The sequence below is a fragment of the Sylvia atricapilla genome, chromosome 20 (assembly GCF_009819655.1).
Source record: "Sylvia atricapilla isolate bSylAtr1 chromosome 20, bSylAtr1.pri, whole genome shotgun sequence".
Classification (NCBI taxonomy): domain Eukaryota; kingdom Metazoa; phylum Chordata; class Aves; order Passeriformes; family Sylviidae; genus Sylvia; species Sylvia atricapilla.
The window spans coordinates 8,285,447-8,304,585 of record NC_089159.1 but is presented as its reverse complement, the minus strand read 5'-3'; the positions used below and the strand labels follow the sequence as shown (position 1 = coordinate 8,304,585).

General features: G+C 47.5%; 2 protein-coding genes across 2 annotated transcripts in view; one reads left to right on the top strand and one right to left on the bottom strand.

Moving 5' to 3' along the window:
- TRIM37 (tripartite motif containing 37) overlaps window positions 1-12,511 on the top strand; it is a 17,135-nt gene extending 4,624 nt beyond the window's left edge. The window contains 23 exon segments of the mRNA XM_066333713.1: window positions 1,334-1,355; window positions 1,358-1,409; window positions 1,779-1,958; window positions 2,502-2,596; window positions 2,599-2,615; window positions 2,728-2,940; window positions 3,319-3,455; window positions 4,150-4,260; window positions 5,225-5,268; window positions 5,271-5,336; window positions 5,339-5,368; window positions 5,371-5,409; window positions 7,026-7,196; window positions 7,199-7,315; window positions 7,318-7,335; window positions 7,917-8,000; window positions 8,003-8,044; window positions 8,535-8,718; window positions 9,368-9,486; window positions 10,924-11,076; window positions 11,415-11,507; window positions 11,614-11,692; window positions 11,943-12,511. Coding sequence (XP_066189810.1) covers window positions 1,334-1,355; window positions 1,358-1,409; window positions 1,779-1,958; window positions 2,502-2,596; window positions 2,599-2,615; window positions 2,728-2,940; window positions 3,319-3,455; window positions 4,150-4,260; window positions 5,225-5,268; window positions 5,271-5,336; window positions 5,339-5,368; window positions 5,371-5,409; window positions 7,026-7,196; window positions 7,199-7,315; window positions 7,318-7,335; window positions 7,917-8,000; window positions 8,003-8,044; window positions 8,535-8,718; window positions 9,368-9,486; window positions 10,924-11,076; window positions 11,415-11,507; window positions 11,614-11,692; window positions 11,943-11,946 — 2,070 coding nt within the window. The 3' untranslated portion in view covers window positions 11,947-12,511.
- Window positions 12,512-13,206: 695 nt separating this feature from the next.
- The window catches only part of PPM1E (protein phosphatase, Mg2+/Mn2+ dependent 1E), a 60,920-nt gene continuing 54,987 nt past the window's right edge, over window positions 13,207-19,139 (bottom strand). Inside the window, 3 exon segments of the mRNA XM_066333485.1 lie at window positions 13,207-18,285; window positions 18,548-18,641; window positions 18,895-19,038. Coding sequence (XP_066189582.1) covers window positions 17,222-18,285; window positions 18,548-18,641; window positions 18,895-19,038 — 1,302 coding nt within the window. The 3' untranslated portion in view covers window positions 13,207-17,221.

The following is a 19,139-nucleotide window of genomic DNA, read 5'->3' as shown; positions in this document are numbered from 1 at the left end:
TTGTTATCCCATCCCAACTCATTCCCAGGCTTTCCAGTAAGGAATCATCAGTTTGTCTCCTGCTGTATATGAAAAGCTGTAGGAAAAGAACATTGTAATGAGTTGAACATTGGAGGATTCCCTCTGCCTCCAGGTCCCTTTGAGAACATGCTTAGTTAGAGTTTGGTTATTAAAAGCAATTAAAGACGTGTCCTGCCAATATGGCAGAGGAACTTTGATGGCTATTTTAATGTCTCAGGCATTTTTGCAGGTGTTCCTTACAGAATGAGGTATGAGTAACTTATTCCATGTTTAGTAATACTTCCTGGGGAAGGTGGGGGAGGACCAAACATTTGTTGTTGACTCTGCATCCACCTCTCAAACTGGACATTGAAATGTGTATTCTGCTACGACCCTTCAGTGGGCTGAATATTCTGGTTTCTGAAGCTTTGTCCATATTGGAATGTTGAGCCCCAAGCTGGGATCTTTGCACAATCCCTGCTCTGGTCAGTGCTGCTCCTGCAGCTGTGAGGAGCAGGAGGAGCTTGGTGGGGAAGCACCAGCTCTGTCTTAGTGATTTTGTGGCATCCTTGGAGATTGGCTCCATCAAATTAATCCCATGGATGCCCAGAATTGCATTATTGCAATGCAGAGGTGGAACTGTGTGGAAGTTTCCAGAGTATTGTAAATTCAGGATTACCTATCTGAGCTGTGCTGTCAGAAGGCATTAAAATTTATTTTTTCAATGGTAAGTTGAAATGTTTCTTCAAGCTGGAGGATTCAAGTTGAGCCATTCTTCATCCTTGATTCAGGTGAGTGTCATGGAGGTTTTGCTGTATTTTTTCTTGACTTCTGGTGACTCTAATATTGACTATATATCCAGTTAACTGCCCTAACTTTTCATGTTGCATGGGATTTTTTTTCTGAACAAATTGCTCTTTTCTCAAAAATTCAGTAGCTTTGAAATGTGACTGTATGTAAAATATTTCAGAACTAATGTTTAACCTAAAATAATGTTTGTTCTGATACATTAAGTGTTTGTCTATTCAGACTTCCACTTAATCAAATACCTAAAGTGTTAATGGAGTAATTAAAACTTTGTCTTGAGATTTAGATCTGAGATCCCAATACTACACTGTGAATGTGCTTCTTGTTGATTCATGTTACAGTAGGAGTCACTGAAGACTAAAAATCACACCTGTAAATGCAAAGTAGATTCCTGCTGCAAATCCAGTGCTGATTGAAGTGTTCTTTAAACTTTTCTAAGTCTTCTGTATCAAATAGTTTTATTTATTTAAAATTTTTTTCTATTTTTCCTTTCTGTTTTTAATGAATTTCGCAATTTCATTTCCAGGATGGAAATGGAGTGGTGCGGGGCTATACCTGTCAGTGTTCCTGGAGCTGTCTGCTGGGCTGCCAGAAACATCCAAGTAAGCAAAGCTGCAGGAGAACAGATATTGGGGTTTTTCTGTCAGAAATTGAAAACCCTTCGAAAAAGAATGGAGATTTGTGTTGTCCTTTGAATCAGGCACAGAGATCTTTTCAAGTTGTAGCTCAGTGACTTTCTTGAGATAAAAAAGCTGGTAAAACAACTGAGAAGTATCCATGTGGTAGTTCAGCCCTGGAGTTCACTCTACTCCCTAGTCCTGCTCTCTTTTGTTTGTCACTGTTTATTTAAGTGTTCAGTAAAATTTGAAGCCTGACTCACCTGTTCAACTGGGCAGGGAAGTGCAGCTCTTAAACCACTGAGCAATTCTGACATCTTTTGCCTCTAATCCCTGTCATTTCCCCCTGGCCAGGTATGAATACCGTGTAGAAATGGTTCACCAGTCCACCAATGACCCCACCAAAAACATCATCAGGGAATTTGCCTCTGATTTCGAGGTTGGGGAATGTTGGGGCTACAACCGATTCTTCCGCCTGGACCTGCTGGCCAACGAGGGCTACCTGAACAGGCAGAATGACACTGTCATCCTCAGGTGGGGCTCCCTGCTCTCCTCTCCAGGCTCTGCTCTCCTTCACAAACCTGCTGCTGGAATTGGGAGCAATTAACCAGCTGACTTTCAAATATTGATGAAGGGTTGGTTATAAATGGGTTTCGGTCTCAGCAGCTTTAAAGAGGGGAATGTGCCAAAGGGAGCTGTGGGATATTTGATGTGTGTCTGGGTTTGAGAGTGGCTGCTCCTGGCATTAATAAGGGATAGAGACTGTGGCTATCAGAATTAGAGGAAAAAGATGCTTTCTCCCCCTCTTTATAAACAATTGTAGTGACCACTGGAGAACTTTGGGAATAAAAGTCTGAGTCCCTCCAACAGAACTCATTGTGGCCAGTCAGGGTTTTGAGGACACTGAGTCCACAAGGACCTGTTGTCTGTGAAGTTAATTTCACCACTAGATTTCAGGTTTTAAGGTTTTTCTGCAGGGCTTTTTGAGTGGAGGGAGGGACATTTAAAAACAAACCTCAAACCAAACAAACTCCCTCAAAAAAAAACCAAAAACCTTTTTCAAACATTCCTTTGAAGGTTCCAAGTGCGCTCACCAACCTTCTTCCAGAAGTGCCGGGATCAGCACTGGTACATTGCTCAGCTGGAAGCAGCTCAGACAAGTTATATCCAACAAATAATAACCTGAAAGAAGTAAGTGGGATGTTTGTGAATGTAAAATCACCTGCCAGAGTGTATCTGCAAGTCAACAAAAGTGCTTGGTTTGATGCTGTTGTCTTCTCTGGTATTTTTGTGATCTTTTTAGAGGCTTGCAATCGAACTGTCCCGGACTCAGAAATCCCGAGGGGTTTCCCCTCCTGACACTCACCTCAGCCCCCAGAATGATGAAGGCTCAGACACCAGAGCAAAGAAACCTGGACAAAGCATTGAAGCACTGCTTGAGAATTTCACTGCTCCAGGATTAGCAAGGGAGAACAAGGAAGAGGAGGAAGAGAAGACCCAACAGGAAGACTTTAATGTAGGAATTCTCTGTTTCTGCCTCTGTGTGTGGCTTTCTTTGATAAGGCAGCAATAGAAACAGGGAACTGTAAATCCCTGTAGAAACTTGTGAATTGTAAATGAGGTTTATTATCCTTGCTATGGAAATAGGAGATGATACACTTGAGAGCTGAGTGAGAGGTGGCTCCAGAGAGATGTTCCAGAACTGAGCTAAAAGATCCCACCACAAAAAGTCTCCAAGTTGCAGCTGAAAAATCTGACTTGTGTTTGTTCCCAGCCTTTAATGTGCTGTGTCATAGTGACACTGGGGACAGAGAGTGTCTGTTCATAGCTTTTGGGGATGCATCAAGGTGCTACTGAATGTTTCCATATCAAAACACTCCTGTTTTTCCTGCAGCACGAGCTCTCAGATGGTGACCTGGATATAGATCTTGCTGGAGAAGATGAGGTGAACCACCTTGATGGCAGCAGCTCTTCAGCAAGCTCAACAGCAACCAGTAACACTGAAGAAAATGATATTGATGAAGAAACTATGTAAGTAGCTAAAAATGTCTTTCAGATCATCCTGTACCCAGGGTAATCATTCTAATTCCAGTGGAAACTGAGTGATTTGCTGGGGTGTGTGGGATTCCAGTGTGATTTGAGAGGTGGTTCCTATACTGGGAACAACATGAACTCACAGAGCTAGTGCTAAACATTGAATTTTTGGTCAGCTAATTAGTGTCTTTCTGATCTCTTTATTTACGTTGGTGCTGCATTCTGTCTTTGACAAGTGATAATCTGTGAAGGTTCTTTCCCAAAACACGATTAAGGAATCTGTCTCAGCACTGTAACAGAGTAGAGGTCTGCTGCTGGGAAGTGTTGTAGTAGTAGGAGAGTGATGATGAGGACAGGTACTTAAATTAGGAAATTCAAGACTCAGCAGAGCTGGTGTCAAATCCTGGAATCTTAATTAAAACGTGAGAATGTGCTGCTACACTTACAAACACAGGAGTTTGCAGCATCACATTCTGCAGTCTAGGTACACATGGCACTTCTGGCCTCTTGGTTAACGAGACAGTCATTTAATTACTACACTTCCTTTGTTCAGTTTGGGTAGCTTGGAATGCAGGAAATACAATTTACAGCACTTCATGCTGTTTTTTGAGGTTTGTGCCACAGCATTTAACAAGAGCTGAGGAAAGCTGACAGTTGTATTCTCCTTTTCCCACCCTGATCATCCCTGAAGGTCTGGAGAGAATGATGTGGAGTACAGCAGCACCATGGAGCTGGAAGATGGAGATCTCATGGAGGATGCAGCAGCTGCTGCTACTCCTGGAGCATCAGGTATGAAAAACAAGTCCAGAATTCCCATAAAAGCAAAACACTGCTGGATCCTTCCCCTGCTCCTCTTGGAAGCAAAGCCAAGCTGTGTGTTCTGCAGGCAGTTCTATTTTGGGAACTGCTGCATCATGTTGTTTGTACTGATTATTGCCGTGTAGCAAGAAACACTTCATTGGTCAATAAAAAAAAAAAACAACACGGGGGGGAATTATCTGAATGTGCTGGTTCTAAATGATGTCAAAGTTTGAAGGGTTGCCTTTGAATTCCTTGTGTTCCAATCAATAGGAGACTGACAAGGAATTTTTTACTGATGTCAGTGTGACCTCTGACGTGGGTGACACTTCACTTGGGGTTTAGTGCACTGCCAAAACCCAAAGAATGTGGAGGGAATTGAAGCAAAGAACACTCACAGTACATTTTAAATACAACATGATAAGGTGTTTCTGGGAATTTTTTACAGCCTGGAGATGATCACAGCCCAAATAGCACAAGATTCTGAAGGAAATGTGGTATCTATATGGGATATAGAGAGATATTGTGGGAGCTAAGTCTATTATTTAGGACAAAGATTCCAGAAGTGGTATTTGTGCTGCTGTACAAGTGTGTTGGTGCTGGAAAGATGGAATTCTCTGTTTCAGAGTTCTGGAGCTCAGGGAGGGACATGTTTGTCTCCTTACTCTTTAGAGTAACTCTATTTGTATTGATTTGTTAACAAATCTGTTCATTAAGAGATTTTTATAAAAGATAGGAAGTGAACACTTCCTCCTTTCCAGCTGTGTTTATCTTACTCTTTAATTAGAAGCACATCTGATTGCTTTCATCATCCAGAAATCCACAAAATCCCGACGTCTCCTTAAATTTCATGGATGAGTTCATTCCTAATCTATTGTACAACTCTCTTTGATTTTTCCCAGGGAGGAAAGCATCCCTGTGTCCCACACCTCCCACTTTTGTGTCTCTCTGCTCAGGTACAGCCACAGCTACAGCAGTGCCAGTGGGAGACCCTCCCGGCGAGGAGCCAGTGCCCGGGCTCCACAGCCAGCAGCAGTTTGCTGGATATAGATCCCCTCATCTTAATCCACTTGTTGGACCTGAAGACAGAAATGGCATGGAAAACCTCTGGGGCTTCAGCCACGTCCTCCTGCCTCTCTTCTGCAGAACAGAGGTAACTACACCACGTCTCTGATGGTTTCATTCCACCTGGAAATGCAGGGGGATGACTGAAAAAGCCCCTTTTTCTGCAAGGGGTTGGCACGGAAGCCAATAAACACACAATTCTGTGCTGGGCAGCAGCTCCACCTCTCCCTGCACACAGCTTTGGAGCATGGTGCAAAACTGAAAAAAAAAAAAAAAATCTGGAATTTAGAGGCCATTAGAGGTAAAAAAAATGTGAGTGGTTGTAATGGCTGGAAAAGGAGGAAAAAAAAAAAAAAAGGAAAAATAGATCAAAATGTCAGGAGCCAAAAATAGTTATGGTATTTACAATAATTGAGGGGTATTTGTGGTTCAGTTGGGACCCTTGACCCGAAAATACCAATTAACTCCATGTGCAGTAGCAGAGCTGGCACCCCTGGCTCTTCCTGGAGGTTGCTTGTTCCTCTGGTAGTGAGGAATTAAATTTATTTTTGAGGTTTGATTGAATTTTTTCATGATTGACACTTATTTGAGCAGCTGACCCACAACAATTTGGCGACTTTCTAGAACAAAAAGAGAAATAAATGTCCCTTTGCTACAAGTGATGTTTGGGTTTGCTGCCACAATGCCATTGGTGGCACTGAATTTAAAAGCTGGCTCCAACTCTTTGTTCCTTTGTCATTAGCTTTTTTAATAGTTACATAAACAGCATGAATTTTCAGTGAATGTAGTCTATATTTCCAGAAATGGAAGTCACTTCCAGAGGTACAAAAGAAAAGGGAACAGCACATGAACTGTGAGGTCCCAGTTCTGTTTTACTTTTGGAAAAAGCCCTGGACAAAAGGAGCTCAGGAGAGGGCACTGCACTTTGTGCCACTCAGGCAGGGTGAAGCTCTCCTGTTGTGCTGAGCTGTGTGAATCTTCAGGCTGCTGAACACACACTGCCCAAATCACCTGTTTTGTGGAGCTTCCCTCAGGCTTTGGCTGTTCCCAGGCAAATTGAACTTGGTCCAGTAAAGACAAAGCTCCATTTGGAGTTTGGCAGACCTCACCTCCTGAGGGGAAGGTTTCTAAGAGCCACTTGACTTATAGTTTGGAACAGCTGAATTTGCAGAGAACCACAGAGTTTATAACACTTCAGATAAATCCAGGTTGATCTAATTCCAGCTGAGCATCACAGGTTTTTTTCAGGTATTGGCTGCTCAACCTGATCTTCTGCTGTGAGGTACTTAAGGGAATTCCTTCCCTAGCTGCAGATTTCTTTGAGTTCTCTGTGTTATGAAATATTGGTGGTGTGAGAGTCTTCTACACACAGTCCACAAGTTTTATGCAAACAGATTTGACATGAACTGGCAGCCTGGCTGGCAGGGTGGTAGCTCATGGTGCCACCAGAATTCCTGCAGCAGCACTGGCAGCCTGGCTTCTCCCAGTGAGCAGGACTGGGGATCTTCTTCCGTGACTGGGAACAAACCCTTGCTGTCCCAGCAGCTTGGCAGTGCCCACAGCCTCAGTGTGGTGCTGTGCCAGGACAAAATGTGTGTCCCTCACTTCTACAGCAGGACAAAATGCACAATCCTTGGGCACCCGTGTTTATCTGAGCGTGGTTTTCCTTACCTGCTGTGTCCTCTGCCTTTTCCTTTGGCAAAGCCTCGTCCTATTCCCTGAAGGATCGAGAGCAGAGGAGGCACCAGGCCATGTGGAGGGTGCCCCCAGACCTGAAGATGCTGAAAAGACTCAAGACCCAGATGGCAGAAGTTCGGAGCAAGATGTCTGATGTGAAGAACCAGCTGTCAGAAGTGAGGAGCAGCAATGCTGCCTCAGGGAAGGGCAGCCCAGCTTCTTCTCCATCGAGCAGGGGGCCCTGGCTGCCTGTGGCACTGACAGCTGCAGCAAACTGCAGGAAATTGGGATGGAGCTGCTGACCAAGTCTTCAGTCACCAGTGTTACATAAGGAACTGTAAGTGCATGGAGAAGGGGGATTCCTCACCCTTACAGGTGGTTCGTGTCCCCAGGCGGTTTGTCAGAAATGTAAACCTGCCCTGCCCTTTAGTTGCTGACACTAATTTCAGCCCTTCTCTGTAAAACACAAAAGCTTTACCCCACAGGCACTGCCAAACCTGTGCAGTGACAATTTTGTGAGGTTTGACCCAGTGTCACACTGGTCTGAGCTGGGCACTGCCTTGACTGCTTCTGCACCAGGCCCTCTGGGAGCTCGGGGCTGTTGCAAGGGAACAAATTAAAACAGTCCAGACTTGCTGAAATCTAAAATGCAAGCAAGCCAGGTTTTGAGTTTGTCTATCATTTATACTGTCATGCTGGCTGAAGGAATGTGGGTGAAGCTTTCTGAAGGATGTTTCAGTGTAAGGAAGTGAACATGACTTGTGCAGCCCAGGCCTCTGGCAGGAAGGTGTGGAAAGATTTTGTGCACTGAGACTTAGTGAACAACGAGATAGCATAGAGCTTCACTTAGACCAAGCATAATGCCTTGTACAGCAGTGCTTTGACTGAACACTCTTCACTTTGTCCCTTTTCTTGCAGCTGGCAGTAAGAAAAGTGCCTCAGCCAAGCCCCTGCGGTCGGGAGCAGCCGGGAGCCTGTCCCTGAGGAGAGCCATGGACAGTGGGAGGGGAACCTGCGCCTCAAGGGGGACAGCCACTCTGCTGAGGGTACTGGGCCACTGCTCTGGGGGGTGAACTGGCACTCCTCTACAAAAGCTTTTCAGTGAGGCTCTCATTTGGCAACTGGAGTTTCCCTTCAATTCGCCCGGATCCTTTCTCCCACCCGATGGGTGTTGGTACCTCTGATAGCTGAGCTGGGAGGCAGCACCTCCATCACTGAGCAGAGCATAAATATTTGTATTATTAGTATATGTGCTATGTTCTGGGCTCTCAGAAGTACCTCAGGAGTGAACTTGACAGTGAACATCCAGGATCAAACAGCACCGAGCCAGGTTTAAATTTGGGTTTGGCTTAGAGGGAGCTCGAGGAAACTCCAGTAAGAATTTTATGGTAGTGCTGCTCCTGAGTTGCACAGTGCCCTTCCTTTAGAGCAAGCACAAGGAAACCCCTGACACAGAAATGGGGATTTTGCTCCTCTGCAGCGTTCAGAGAAGGAGGGGAGGATGACAGGGGTCTCACTTGTGCTCTCCCTGCTCAGGAGGCCTGGGGAGCTCCAAGCTGAGTGCTCGGCCCCACACTCGGGCCCTGGCTGGTCCTGGGGCTGCTGAGGCACTGCCCAAGCAGGAGGACAGACCCTGTGAGGGATCAGACTCTGAGGTGGGAGCTGCTGCCCTGAATGGCTTGGCTACTGTAGAGAAGAACAGAAAAGTTGGTGCTCTGGGGTAAGGGTTTCTTCGTTTTTCCTCTTGTCTCCTCCCCCACCTTCCCTTGATCTACAAAAACCCCACAATCTCCTCAAACCAGGTGCTTGTAGCATGAAAGAGAAATTACTTTGAAGTTTACTTGGTTGCTGCTGTTCCCTCTGGACAGCAATTTTTGGGTTTATAACTAGGTTACAAATTGTCTTTTTTTTTTCTCTCTTATTTTGATCAGCTCTGGCTTGAGTCTGACACTTGGAATTGAAAGGCAGCCCAGGTCTGCTTTCCCACTGTTCCATGCAAAACAGCCTCTAACTGAAATTTAATCACTTTTGATTTCCTCATTTAAGATGATGTTTTTCATTCCAACTCAATTTTTCAACCTTTTCATAGATAACTCTCTGTTGGCCACCCAAGCAAAGGGCAATGGAGTTTTTCAGGTTATTTTTTCTAAATAGTAGTGTCACCTTTTTTTGGAAAATACTCAAACTTTTCAAGGTTTTTTGATTGATTCAGAAATATTAAAATGTACAGCTGGAAGTTAAGTGGGTGTACAGGAGACTTAAACAATGAGTAAAACTCAGTGTGGTACTAAAAGGCTTTGTTTCCACGGCTGAGTTAAGGCTGAATTTCTAACGTGGGGTTTTGTATTTCTCCTAAATTCTTTCCCAAGCTCAAACTCCAAAGGCTGTAGGACAGAAGGAGCCCAGTCTGGTGGCCTGGAGAGCAGCTCTGAGCCCGGGGAGCTGCAGGGGATGAGCTCTGAAGGTGCCTCTGCAGGACCAGAGGAAGGTAAATTGCGTTTTGTGGGGGGCAGGTGCAGCGTGGCCACGCTCTGGGCGCTGCTGCTCCGCCTCTGGGGTGGGGAAGGACAAGAGAAAACCACCCCCAAAAGCTGCTTCCATGGCTGTTGAGCTTTGCTGTAAGGTGGCAGCTGGAGAATAAACCTGAGTGAGGACAGAAGATCTCTGTGTGGCTGCTGTCCAGGGGCAGGATTTGGGCTGGCATCACTCTGGACGAGCAGCTGCTTTTTCTACCTCGAGACAGCTCCAAACTCTTTGCTTTGCTCTTCAGTGGAGTGGCCTTGAGAAGAATTTCATATCTAATTCAAGCAGTAGCCAGTGACCTTGGCAGGTGATTGTGCTGCCTTCAGGGACAGCCCCCCGTGGTAACTTTCTCCACAGCCACACAAGAGCCTCTCCAGCACTTCATTCCTGCTGGGTCTTGTGCTGCATAATCCAGTTTCCTTAGAGACTTGAAGGAAAGTTTTTCCCCCTCCCTTCCTGCATCCTTTTCCATGCTGGAAAAAAATAACATTGCTTTTTTTTTTTTCCCTTTTCCCCTTCTGAAAGTCCACGTAGAGTTTTTTCTTATCTTGCTAAAACTCTCCTGCCTTCCACCCCTGCACTAATTTGAATTTCAATGACTGGATTGTAGCGCAAAGCCTATATTAAGGTGCCAGCATCCATCTCGAGCTGCAGTGTGCAATATTGTGTGGGAGTTGGCATTTACAGAAGGTCTCTCAGTGACAAAACTGAATTTCTGCTCTTAGTCACTGCAGCGTGATCGTGATGTGCTCCTGCAGTTCTGCTCTCAGAGCAGGGAGCCCAATAGGAAAACGCTTTAGAAACTGAAATGCTTCATTGTTAAAAACCCCAGGAAGCAAATATTACAATTTTTTTTCCCTTCAGAGAAAAAACTACAGTAGAATTGGCCCCTCACCTTGTTTTCTCTTAGCATTGAGTATGAGCCTGTAAGAAGTAGAGCCAAGCAGACCCTGTGCTGTCCATGGGGAGTTCTGGCTGCCCAGTGCACACCAAGGTCATCACCTGGAGTCACCAACAGCTCTGGTTCTGCTTTGGAGGGAAAACTTGTTGTGTGAGACTCAAATACACTATTGCTGCTTGAAGGCTCTGGTAGCTCCACCTGCCCCACGGGTTGTGCTGCCTTTTAGCTCCCAGAAAAGCAACTTGTATTTTCTGTCCCAGTTGCAGAGTAGGCTGAGCAGCTCAGCTGGTGACACACAGGACAAATCCAGCTGTGCTGAGGGCTGGTACCCAGTGCTCTGTCAGACCTCTGAGTGCTTGGGAAGTGCTCCTTCCCTCTGTTCTCCTGATAACAAACGCCAGGAGCTGACAGGAGCTGTTCCATGGGACAAAGTCAGACCTTTCAGCTGTGCAGATCCTGCTGCCATCATTTTGCCCTGGCTGTCTGTGGTTTCTCTTGCAGCTGGGGTGTGCCAGAAGCATGTCCTTCACCTCCTGCCAGGGATGAGCAGTGACAGTGACATCGAATGTGACACAGAAAACGAGGAGCAGGAAGATGCCACCTCTCCCTCTGAGGTGTTCAACCAGGCCTTCTCTGTCCAGCCCTCCAGTGAAGGTAGAGCTGATAAAACCTCTCTTCCCAAGCACTCCCAGTCTTCCCAGAGCTCCTCGGATGCAGATCCCTTGGGGGGAGCTGTGGAGGTGTTCAAGCTCCAAGTGCCAGTAAGATTTGGAACTCTCCTCTAGGGATCCCAATTAAAACAGCTCAAAACAAGGGAAAACTCTTGCTAGCCTTGAGAAGTCAGTTTAGGTGAGTCTCCTGGGAAGGGCTGGAAGAGCCAGAGCTCCAGTTCCCAGTTGGAACCCCCCGTGTGCCAGGATTGGCACTGTAAGTAGGCTAATTCCAGGGAGGTAACCACTGCCTTAGACATGGATTTGCATCTTAATTGGCAGGAATGTGCTTCCAGCAGTCAGTGGAGCTTCAGAAAGGCGTCTGGTTAAGCTTTCACTTCCAGTCCAGTGGATCAAAGCTGTGTGGCCAAGGAGGTGACGTTTTGGCCCGAGTCAAGGGAGGGGAAGGAGCATTCCCTGGCTGCTCCAGTGCTCACTGGTGAGGGTGACTGGGCTTTGCTGCTGTTCTTTTCACCCTCAGAACACTCCTCGGTGGTACCAGATGGGGATCAGGCCAGTTCTGACGATCTCAGCTTTGTCCCTGGAGATGACAGCACCAGGTAACTGGGAAGGGTTCTCCTTGGGGCTGCTCCAGGAGCTGCAGCCACGGGGCCACTGCTCATCCTGTGCCAGGATCCTGAGCTCTGAGGCGGTCTGGGAGGGAGGGCTGTGCTCTAAACGCTTCCAGAGCTGACTGGGTAGAAGAAGTAGCTGGCATAAAACTTTTAACTCATAAGATGGGGTTTGTTTGAAGCCTTAAAACTGCTCCAGCAGGAGAGTTCTCAGTGCAAACTGATTTGTTTCGAGCAGGTAGAGCACGGGCTGGAGGCCTGAAGACCCAAGGCTGCATCCCTGGGAGAGGAGTGTGCATTCCCTGGAGCTGAGGCCGAGGCTCTGTGCCCTCTCCACTCTGTGGTTCTTCTGCCTTGTCTTAACCCTGCCCCGGGGCACAAGGACCTTTGTGCAGGCACTGAGGGCTGGCGCTGCTGCTCCACCAGCCTCAGCTGCTCCGAGGAGTTGTGGGGAAGGTGCTGAGCCCCTCCCGGGGATGAGTGTCCTGCTGTGCCACTGGAATGTGTGACTGACTGTCCTTGGGAATGCTGGGGGAAAACAGCCACCACTCCAATTGTTTTCCCCAGTTGGTGACGTGGACCAACCACACCCATTGCCAAACTCTTTGTTCGTTGCATTTTGAGCTGCTGAAGTCCTTGTGAAGCTCCTCTGGGAGCTGATGCCTGGTTAGTGACAAAGCATGAGCCCATCAGCCTGGTGTTGTCCTCGTGTGGCTGCCTGTGCCCTGTGTCCCTGTGAATGTGCTCCACAACTCCTAGTTTAAAACTGTTTGCACTTTGTTAATAAAATGAATGTTGAAATCTAAATTTTAGGTGGTTTGTGTGTGGATAAGTAAAAGGGTGGATGCTGTTGAGGGTCAGCTCCACTTGCTGCAATGCCTGGCTGCACATGGAGGGACTTTTTCCTGCCATCCACCTGTCACTTTTCCCCTTAATTATTCGGTGAAAAGCACTTAAACCCCTCTGGGATTCTCTTTGTAGAAGCCAGACCGAATACTTAAATCCCCTCGAATCAAACAGGAATCAAAGAGGACACAGAGTTTCCCTCCGAGTTTGTTACTCAGCTGCAGAGGGAGCAGATCCTGTGCCCACAGCTGGAGGTGCCTTGTGAGTGTTTGGGGCTGTGAGAGCACTGCACACACTCACTCACTGCAGCCATGGGGCTCTGCCTCTTCAGCACTCCCAGCTGCTTTACTCCCAGCCAGAGAGGCTGGAGGAAATGACTGCTGAGGCCCAGGGGCTGCTCTGGAGCTCGTGTCCAGCTGTTGCTTTGCTCCCCTTTTATGGACAGCTGCTTCAGAGCTGCTTTGGAAAGGGGCTTGGAAGACACTGATGGCCTTGGGCTGTGCCAAAACTGCCCCATCCCTTTTGGCCACGTGGAAGCCAGAGCTCAGCAGAGTAACTCCAGTTCCACATCCCACAAAGGAAACCCCCTTTCATCACACTGAAGGCACAGCTGCTCGCTGCCTTTGTTAGCTCTTCAATAACCAGACTGGCTGGAGTGTGGTTTAAATTACTGTTTTATTAAGATATTGGTAAAACTTCAACAGTTTTTCCTGTATAAACAGCTTTCATAAATAAAATATGGATGACTAATACATGGTTAGAACTAAACTCGCGGGTGAACTGTAGAACAAGATTGCAAATGGAAAAGTCCCAACACTTGTACATGATTTAGCTTGAATTTATTCACTTCATAAAGAACATGTTTCATGAACAAGGTACTACAGAAAGGTCAGCAGGAGCAGCCAGGAGCTGAGCCTGCCCCTGGCTGGCCACGAGCAGCAGCAGCAGCACTCGGGGTGAGCTCAGCCACCTCCCCTGTTCTCGTCCCGAGGTGTCTTCAGAGGGAAGGAGAGGAAAAACCGGACACGACAAGGGTTGTACGAGACCCTGACAGGTGGGGCTTGTTTGTCTTTAGCTTTAATGCTGGCAGGGGCTGTGCCATGGCCGGGCTGCCAGGGCTGGAGGGGGGCACGGACATTGCGGTCCGAGGTCGTGTTAATGCTTCCTTTTTTATTGCACGTGATACGAGGGTAGAAAGTTTTTGTTCCTGTCGCAAAGAGGATGTGAATTAAAGAAAGATTGCCCTAAATTACAGACATGAACAAAGCTGCAGTATCCCCTTGGATGGCTTTGTTTATGTGACTAAGTGCTGAGTGAAGAAATTGTGCTAAAACAGCCCCTAATTTAGACCAATCTTTCTCATTCTGCTTCATTCCCGCAGAATCTTGGGGGTCGGGAGGATTTGGTGAGGAGAGAGTGGACCTGAACTACAGCAGCCATGTCTCTGCACACAACTCCTTGTGCCTCATCTGCCCACGGGACAACTGACACACAGTGCTCCAAACACAGGCGGAGTCTCTAGGATGATGCACCACCAGAAACGTGGTGTAAGTTAAAGTCTGCTTGGACATTGTCCTCCAGCGCCACCGCGCTCGACAACTCAGCTACGGAACGGTTTCCACTCGCAAGGACAATGGATGGCACTTCTGGGCAAAGAAAAGTTCCACACTTGCCTTTCCACCCAGCTCTAGTGCAAATGGGATGGGGGAAGAGCTCCCTGCTCTGGTGCTGTCCTGCTCCCTGCACCGCACACGGCGCTCAGGGGTGGGGAAGCGGCGCGGGAGCCCCGCGGCGCTCACAGTGAAGAGCTGAAACGAGCGAGTTTTGAGCAGCTCCAGGCAAAACCAGCCCCGAGCCCCTTCCTCAAAACCAGCACAACTGAAAAGAGAACAAAAACTCAAGTCACGTTGTCACTGCTACCTCCTGGTTCTGCAACCACGGTCACCACGTCGACCGAGAGGGATGCGGGGTTGTGTGAACGCGGCAAAGGGATACTTCAGCTCTTTATTGGAAAGATTGCTTGTACAAATTTTCACCACCACTAAGATACACGATAAAAATACAAAACACAGGTCACAGACTGAATCTCAGTATCAACAGTTAATAAATACAATGAGATACTTCTCTATTAGCCTAATATTTTACACTGTCACCAGAGAGACGATCAAGGTACGAGATACAGAACACTTAGATACCGTTAGAGAGGGATTATTGCTTACGTCAGCAAGCAGCAGATAAGGGCACAGGAGTTTGAACTGAAGGAACTACTTCCTATCACCAGTGGCATTAAGAGAAAACACTGCATTTCACAAGCACTGCTTTTTGTCTAGTGTGTAGAATCAAGAGCAGCATAATCAGACCAATAACCACTACTTTTAATATTATAGAACTTTAAAGGACTTACCTTACAAATGGTTCCTATCTACTCTATAAATATGCAGTTAGTGAAGAAATGAACACTTGCTCTATCTATACAATGGTTTTACCTGACCACACTGCAACTATGATGGTGGATTTTTGTTTTTTTTTCTCCTAGCAAGATAAATGGGATGAGTCGCAGAATTACCATTTATGAATCCACACCTAAAAATGCTAGATCCTTCCCAAAACAGCACACATGCAGTCCAGTGCTCTTCAACTGCTCCTGCAGACTGGGAAGAAGTTTTATCATCCGTGACGGGTTTGCATTCTAATTTACTCCCATCAAGAATTGCACTTACACCACCTTGCTCTCCGGAACACGACAGTCAGCTAAAGATGGACTTTCAGTGAGTCATTATTACTGTGAATAATTTAAAACAAAGGCACCACCGAGATGCCCCAGAGTTGCATATTTTACCATTTCATGGTTTCTCAAATTTCCTCGGTAAATCTGACTTGGAACAGAAGCTGCAGCTAAAGAGAACATTGACAACAGCTAAGGCAGAATAAGATGGCAGATAAGAGCCAATGATCCCGTAAGATTAAAACAAAGTCTGAAAAAGATCAAAGGAATCTAAAGCCACACTCCAACTCCTGGTTGCTCACAAAGCCTTTTGCTGTTCATCAGATTGCTTTTAAAATAGTGCATCAAAGAGAGAAGCAGCAGAAATTGGCAGAATTCAAGCCTCGCCATCTCGTCGTGTTGAATAATTTTCTTGACTACTTAATATTAAGATACTTTGCAAATTCTAGCTAGACACTAATACTGCTATTGTTACTGCTAAAATGATATGGATTGTTCACTAAGTGCCTATGAAGACTTACTGGATTCATACTCCTCCCAATGCATCCCTGTAACAAAGGGTAGGGACGGGATCTGGACTTAGTGGAGCTGATGGGAATCGGCCGCTTATTTACGTCCCAATTAGCGGCTCCCCTGAGGGTGTGACCTCACCTCGGGAGCACCGAGGGGCTGGTGGCCGCTGCTCATGCAGAGAAGGGCAGCTGAGTTCCTCCCTGGCCCTCCTGGGCCCGGGGCAGAGCCCAGCCCGGGCGCTGAATTCCGCCCTCTCCGCTGGAGCCCCAGCGCAGCCCCTGCTCTGCATTTCCATCCCCTTTGGATTGCTCCTGCTTCCGTCCCTACACACCCTGGACAGCCCGTGGTGCTGCATCCTTCCTGCTGCCACTGCATGTGAAATGCTGCCTTTGCCACCTGGGAATCGTCACCAGAACCACACAGCTCATCCAACAGCTCCTGATCTCCGCTGGGACGCGCGGGGACAGAGGGTGGGACCGGACACCTCCACGGGTTGGGTTCTTTTAAGACCTGAGATGAAGTTAAGGTGGGAAGAGGTTGGCTCAAAGCATTAAGCACAATCATGTTCAACTCATTGAGAACAATTTCCTAAACTGAGAAATGAGAAAAATGCCAATAAAAGCACCAGAAAGATACGAAATTCCCTACACTGCACCTCCAGCCATAGGAAATAGGTATTTTTTTGAAACTGCAAGAAAAGTTTCCTTCATACTCCGCATTTTATATTACATGAAAAAAAAAAAAAAGTAAATTGTGAGTTTGTACCTCATTGGGAGTCTGAGACCAGAGCAGCAGGAGCTTAGTGTGTCCATTCCTAAGGTACCTGGTAAACCCTGTATGGCTTTTAGTCGTCTACCTGCAAAAGTGGATGTAATTTTCTAATTCATCTTAACGCTCACCTGGAACAAACAGAAAGCAGAACACGGAAAGAAAAACAAAAACCCAAAAAAAAGAAAAATCCCCCACACACCTCGACTCTATGGAAACTTCCCCCCGCTCTAAGAAGATTTGGCAGTTCTAACCCAGATCGTTCTTTGAGTATTGCTCCACAGACGTTTCTCAGGCAGGTACAACCTTCTGCGTGTGGCAGGGCCGTGCCCTGGCGCTGTCTCCCTGCGGGATGTGTGCGGGTGGTCGGCGGCTGCGGCATTGCTGGGGGGTGGCACCACCACCAAACTTTATTAGAGATCCAAACAACTACATTGGTTAATTCCTAGATCTATTTACAACAGGGGTTGAGCTTGGCAGGGGACTGGAGTACAGTTCGGAAATGCCCACCTCTTTTTTTTTTCCTTTTTTTTTTTTTTTTTTCTTTTTTTTCTTTTTTTTTTTTTTTTTTTTTTTTTTCCTTTTTTGCGCTTTCTGATGATGCCAGTTTTATTTTAGGGAATGTCTACTTTGGGAGTCTGACAGGGGAACACGATGGGGGGTGTTTACATTTTACAGCATTGATGGAGGTGTGGGTCTGGTATACAATGACTTTGTCTTCGCATCAAACACTCGCTGTAAGAGCCCTGGCTGGGCAGCCTCCTCCACGGGGAGGGTCGTGCCAAGGCCCTCCTGCTCCTGCGGGCCTGGGCAGGGAAGGCCAGGCCGGATCCTTCTCCCCGGGAAGGCTCCTGAGCCCAGAGCGGCGTGTGAAACTTTGGTTTGAGCCTGGCTCCTCGCCGCCTCTTCCCGTTGCAGAGCCGGAAATGAGAGAACGCGGCTCGTTTTCCCAAGGATTTGAACAGTTCATCTTCCAGCCCGGAGAAGACGGGGGATAAGCCCCTGACCCTGTAGATGCCCTGCCCTGCAGCGCCCGAGCTCAGAGGGGCACCGGCCTCCCTGCGATCGCTCCGCCCGCAGCCCGAGGATGTGCTGAGCTCCGGGAAATCGCTCTTCACCGGGGAGCTGCTGATCCACCCCGCGCTCTTTGGTATGCCAGGACTAAACGCTTGGACTGGTGGCAGACATTTGGCACTCTGAGGTGTACTAGTTTCTGTTTTTGTCAGGTCTAAATAGCCTTGATCATCCAAGGGGTTAACGCTGGAGCCTATGCTTAAGCTAGTTCTGTCGGTGAAGGAGTCCACTCGTCCTTCATAGCCTAAATCTGCCGGTGCTGAGCACTGGTGCTGGGGCCACGGCCGTTTGCAGTCTCCATGGTTCTCCTTGTCTTCCCCGTTGTCTTCCTGCCCGCCTTGGAAAGAGTTCTCTGTCCAGTCCGACTCCTCGCTGACGGCCACGGCCGCGTTCATGTCCCTGAGAAACACCACGATGACCGTGATGTTGTCGCTGGAGCCGGCGTCCCGAGCGGACGCCACCAGTTTGTGTGCCACCATGCTGCTGTCGCCGTTGTTCTCCTTCAGATGGTCAGCCACCACTTTGACCGCCTCATCGGGGTTGACTGTGTCGTAGAAGCCATCGCAGGCCAGAATGAGGTAGTCTTCAGAGCCATCCAGCACCGTGGAGGCAGAGTCTGCGTCCCCACAGATGTATGGCTTGTGCTCGGCATCCCCTGCGGAAGAGCAGCAGAGAAACACAACTGTGGGTTTTCTTTTTAAAGCAGCCCTTTATTAACTCAGTGTGGAGCCAATGACTCTTACCCCAAGTTAAAGCAATTATTTGGAAATTATTCCCTCAGACTGTAGGGGGAAAAATAGAGGTTATTGCTCATAGGTCTATCTTCAGCTGTATGTCAAATTTTGATGACTAGAAAATTAAAATTTTATAGTTAAAAGCAAAGCAAGTCTCAAAAAGGCATGCAGGCTCTCTCTTACCAATAGCTCTGGAGACAGAGAGGCTCCCATTCACCCTCCAGGCTCCAAACCAGACCACGCAGCCACCCAGGGCCTCGATTCTCTTCTTCTCATCCTGAACAACAACACAAGAGAGGTTTGGACAGAGCACTCAGAGCTGCAGCACACACTCAACACTCCCATCAATATCTGGATTTTCACAAACACGGCAGGCCCCAAGAGACAAAGGATTTGCACACAGATCCAGACAAACCAGGATAAGTGGAATATGCACTGCTGCTCAAAGAGATCCTGGCATGGCAGTGCTGCCCCAAAGCTGGTACCTGTGCTGGGCACTGCCCAGGGGGGTTTGGACAGGCCCTTCTCACCTCTCGGTCTGGTTTGTGGGGTTTCATCAGTTCCACAGCCTGGCCTCTCCTCACAAGCATGACCTGGGAGTCCCCCAGCCAAGCCACATGCAGCATATTCCCTCGGATGAAAGTCACCACCCCGGTGGTTCCACAGCGCAGACTCTGGAAAAAAAAATACATTTCCATTTCAAAGCATTTTCTTACTGAACTCAGGGACAGAACACGTTGAAACTGCAGCACAGAGCCTGTTCCCAGGGAGGAAC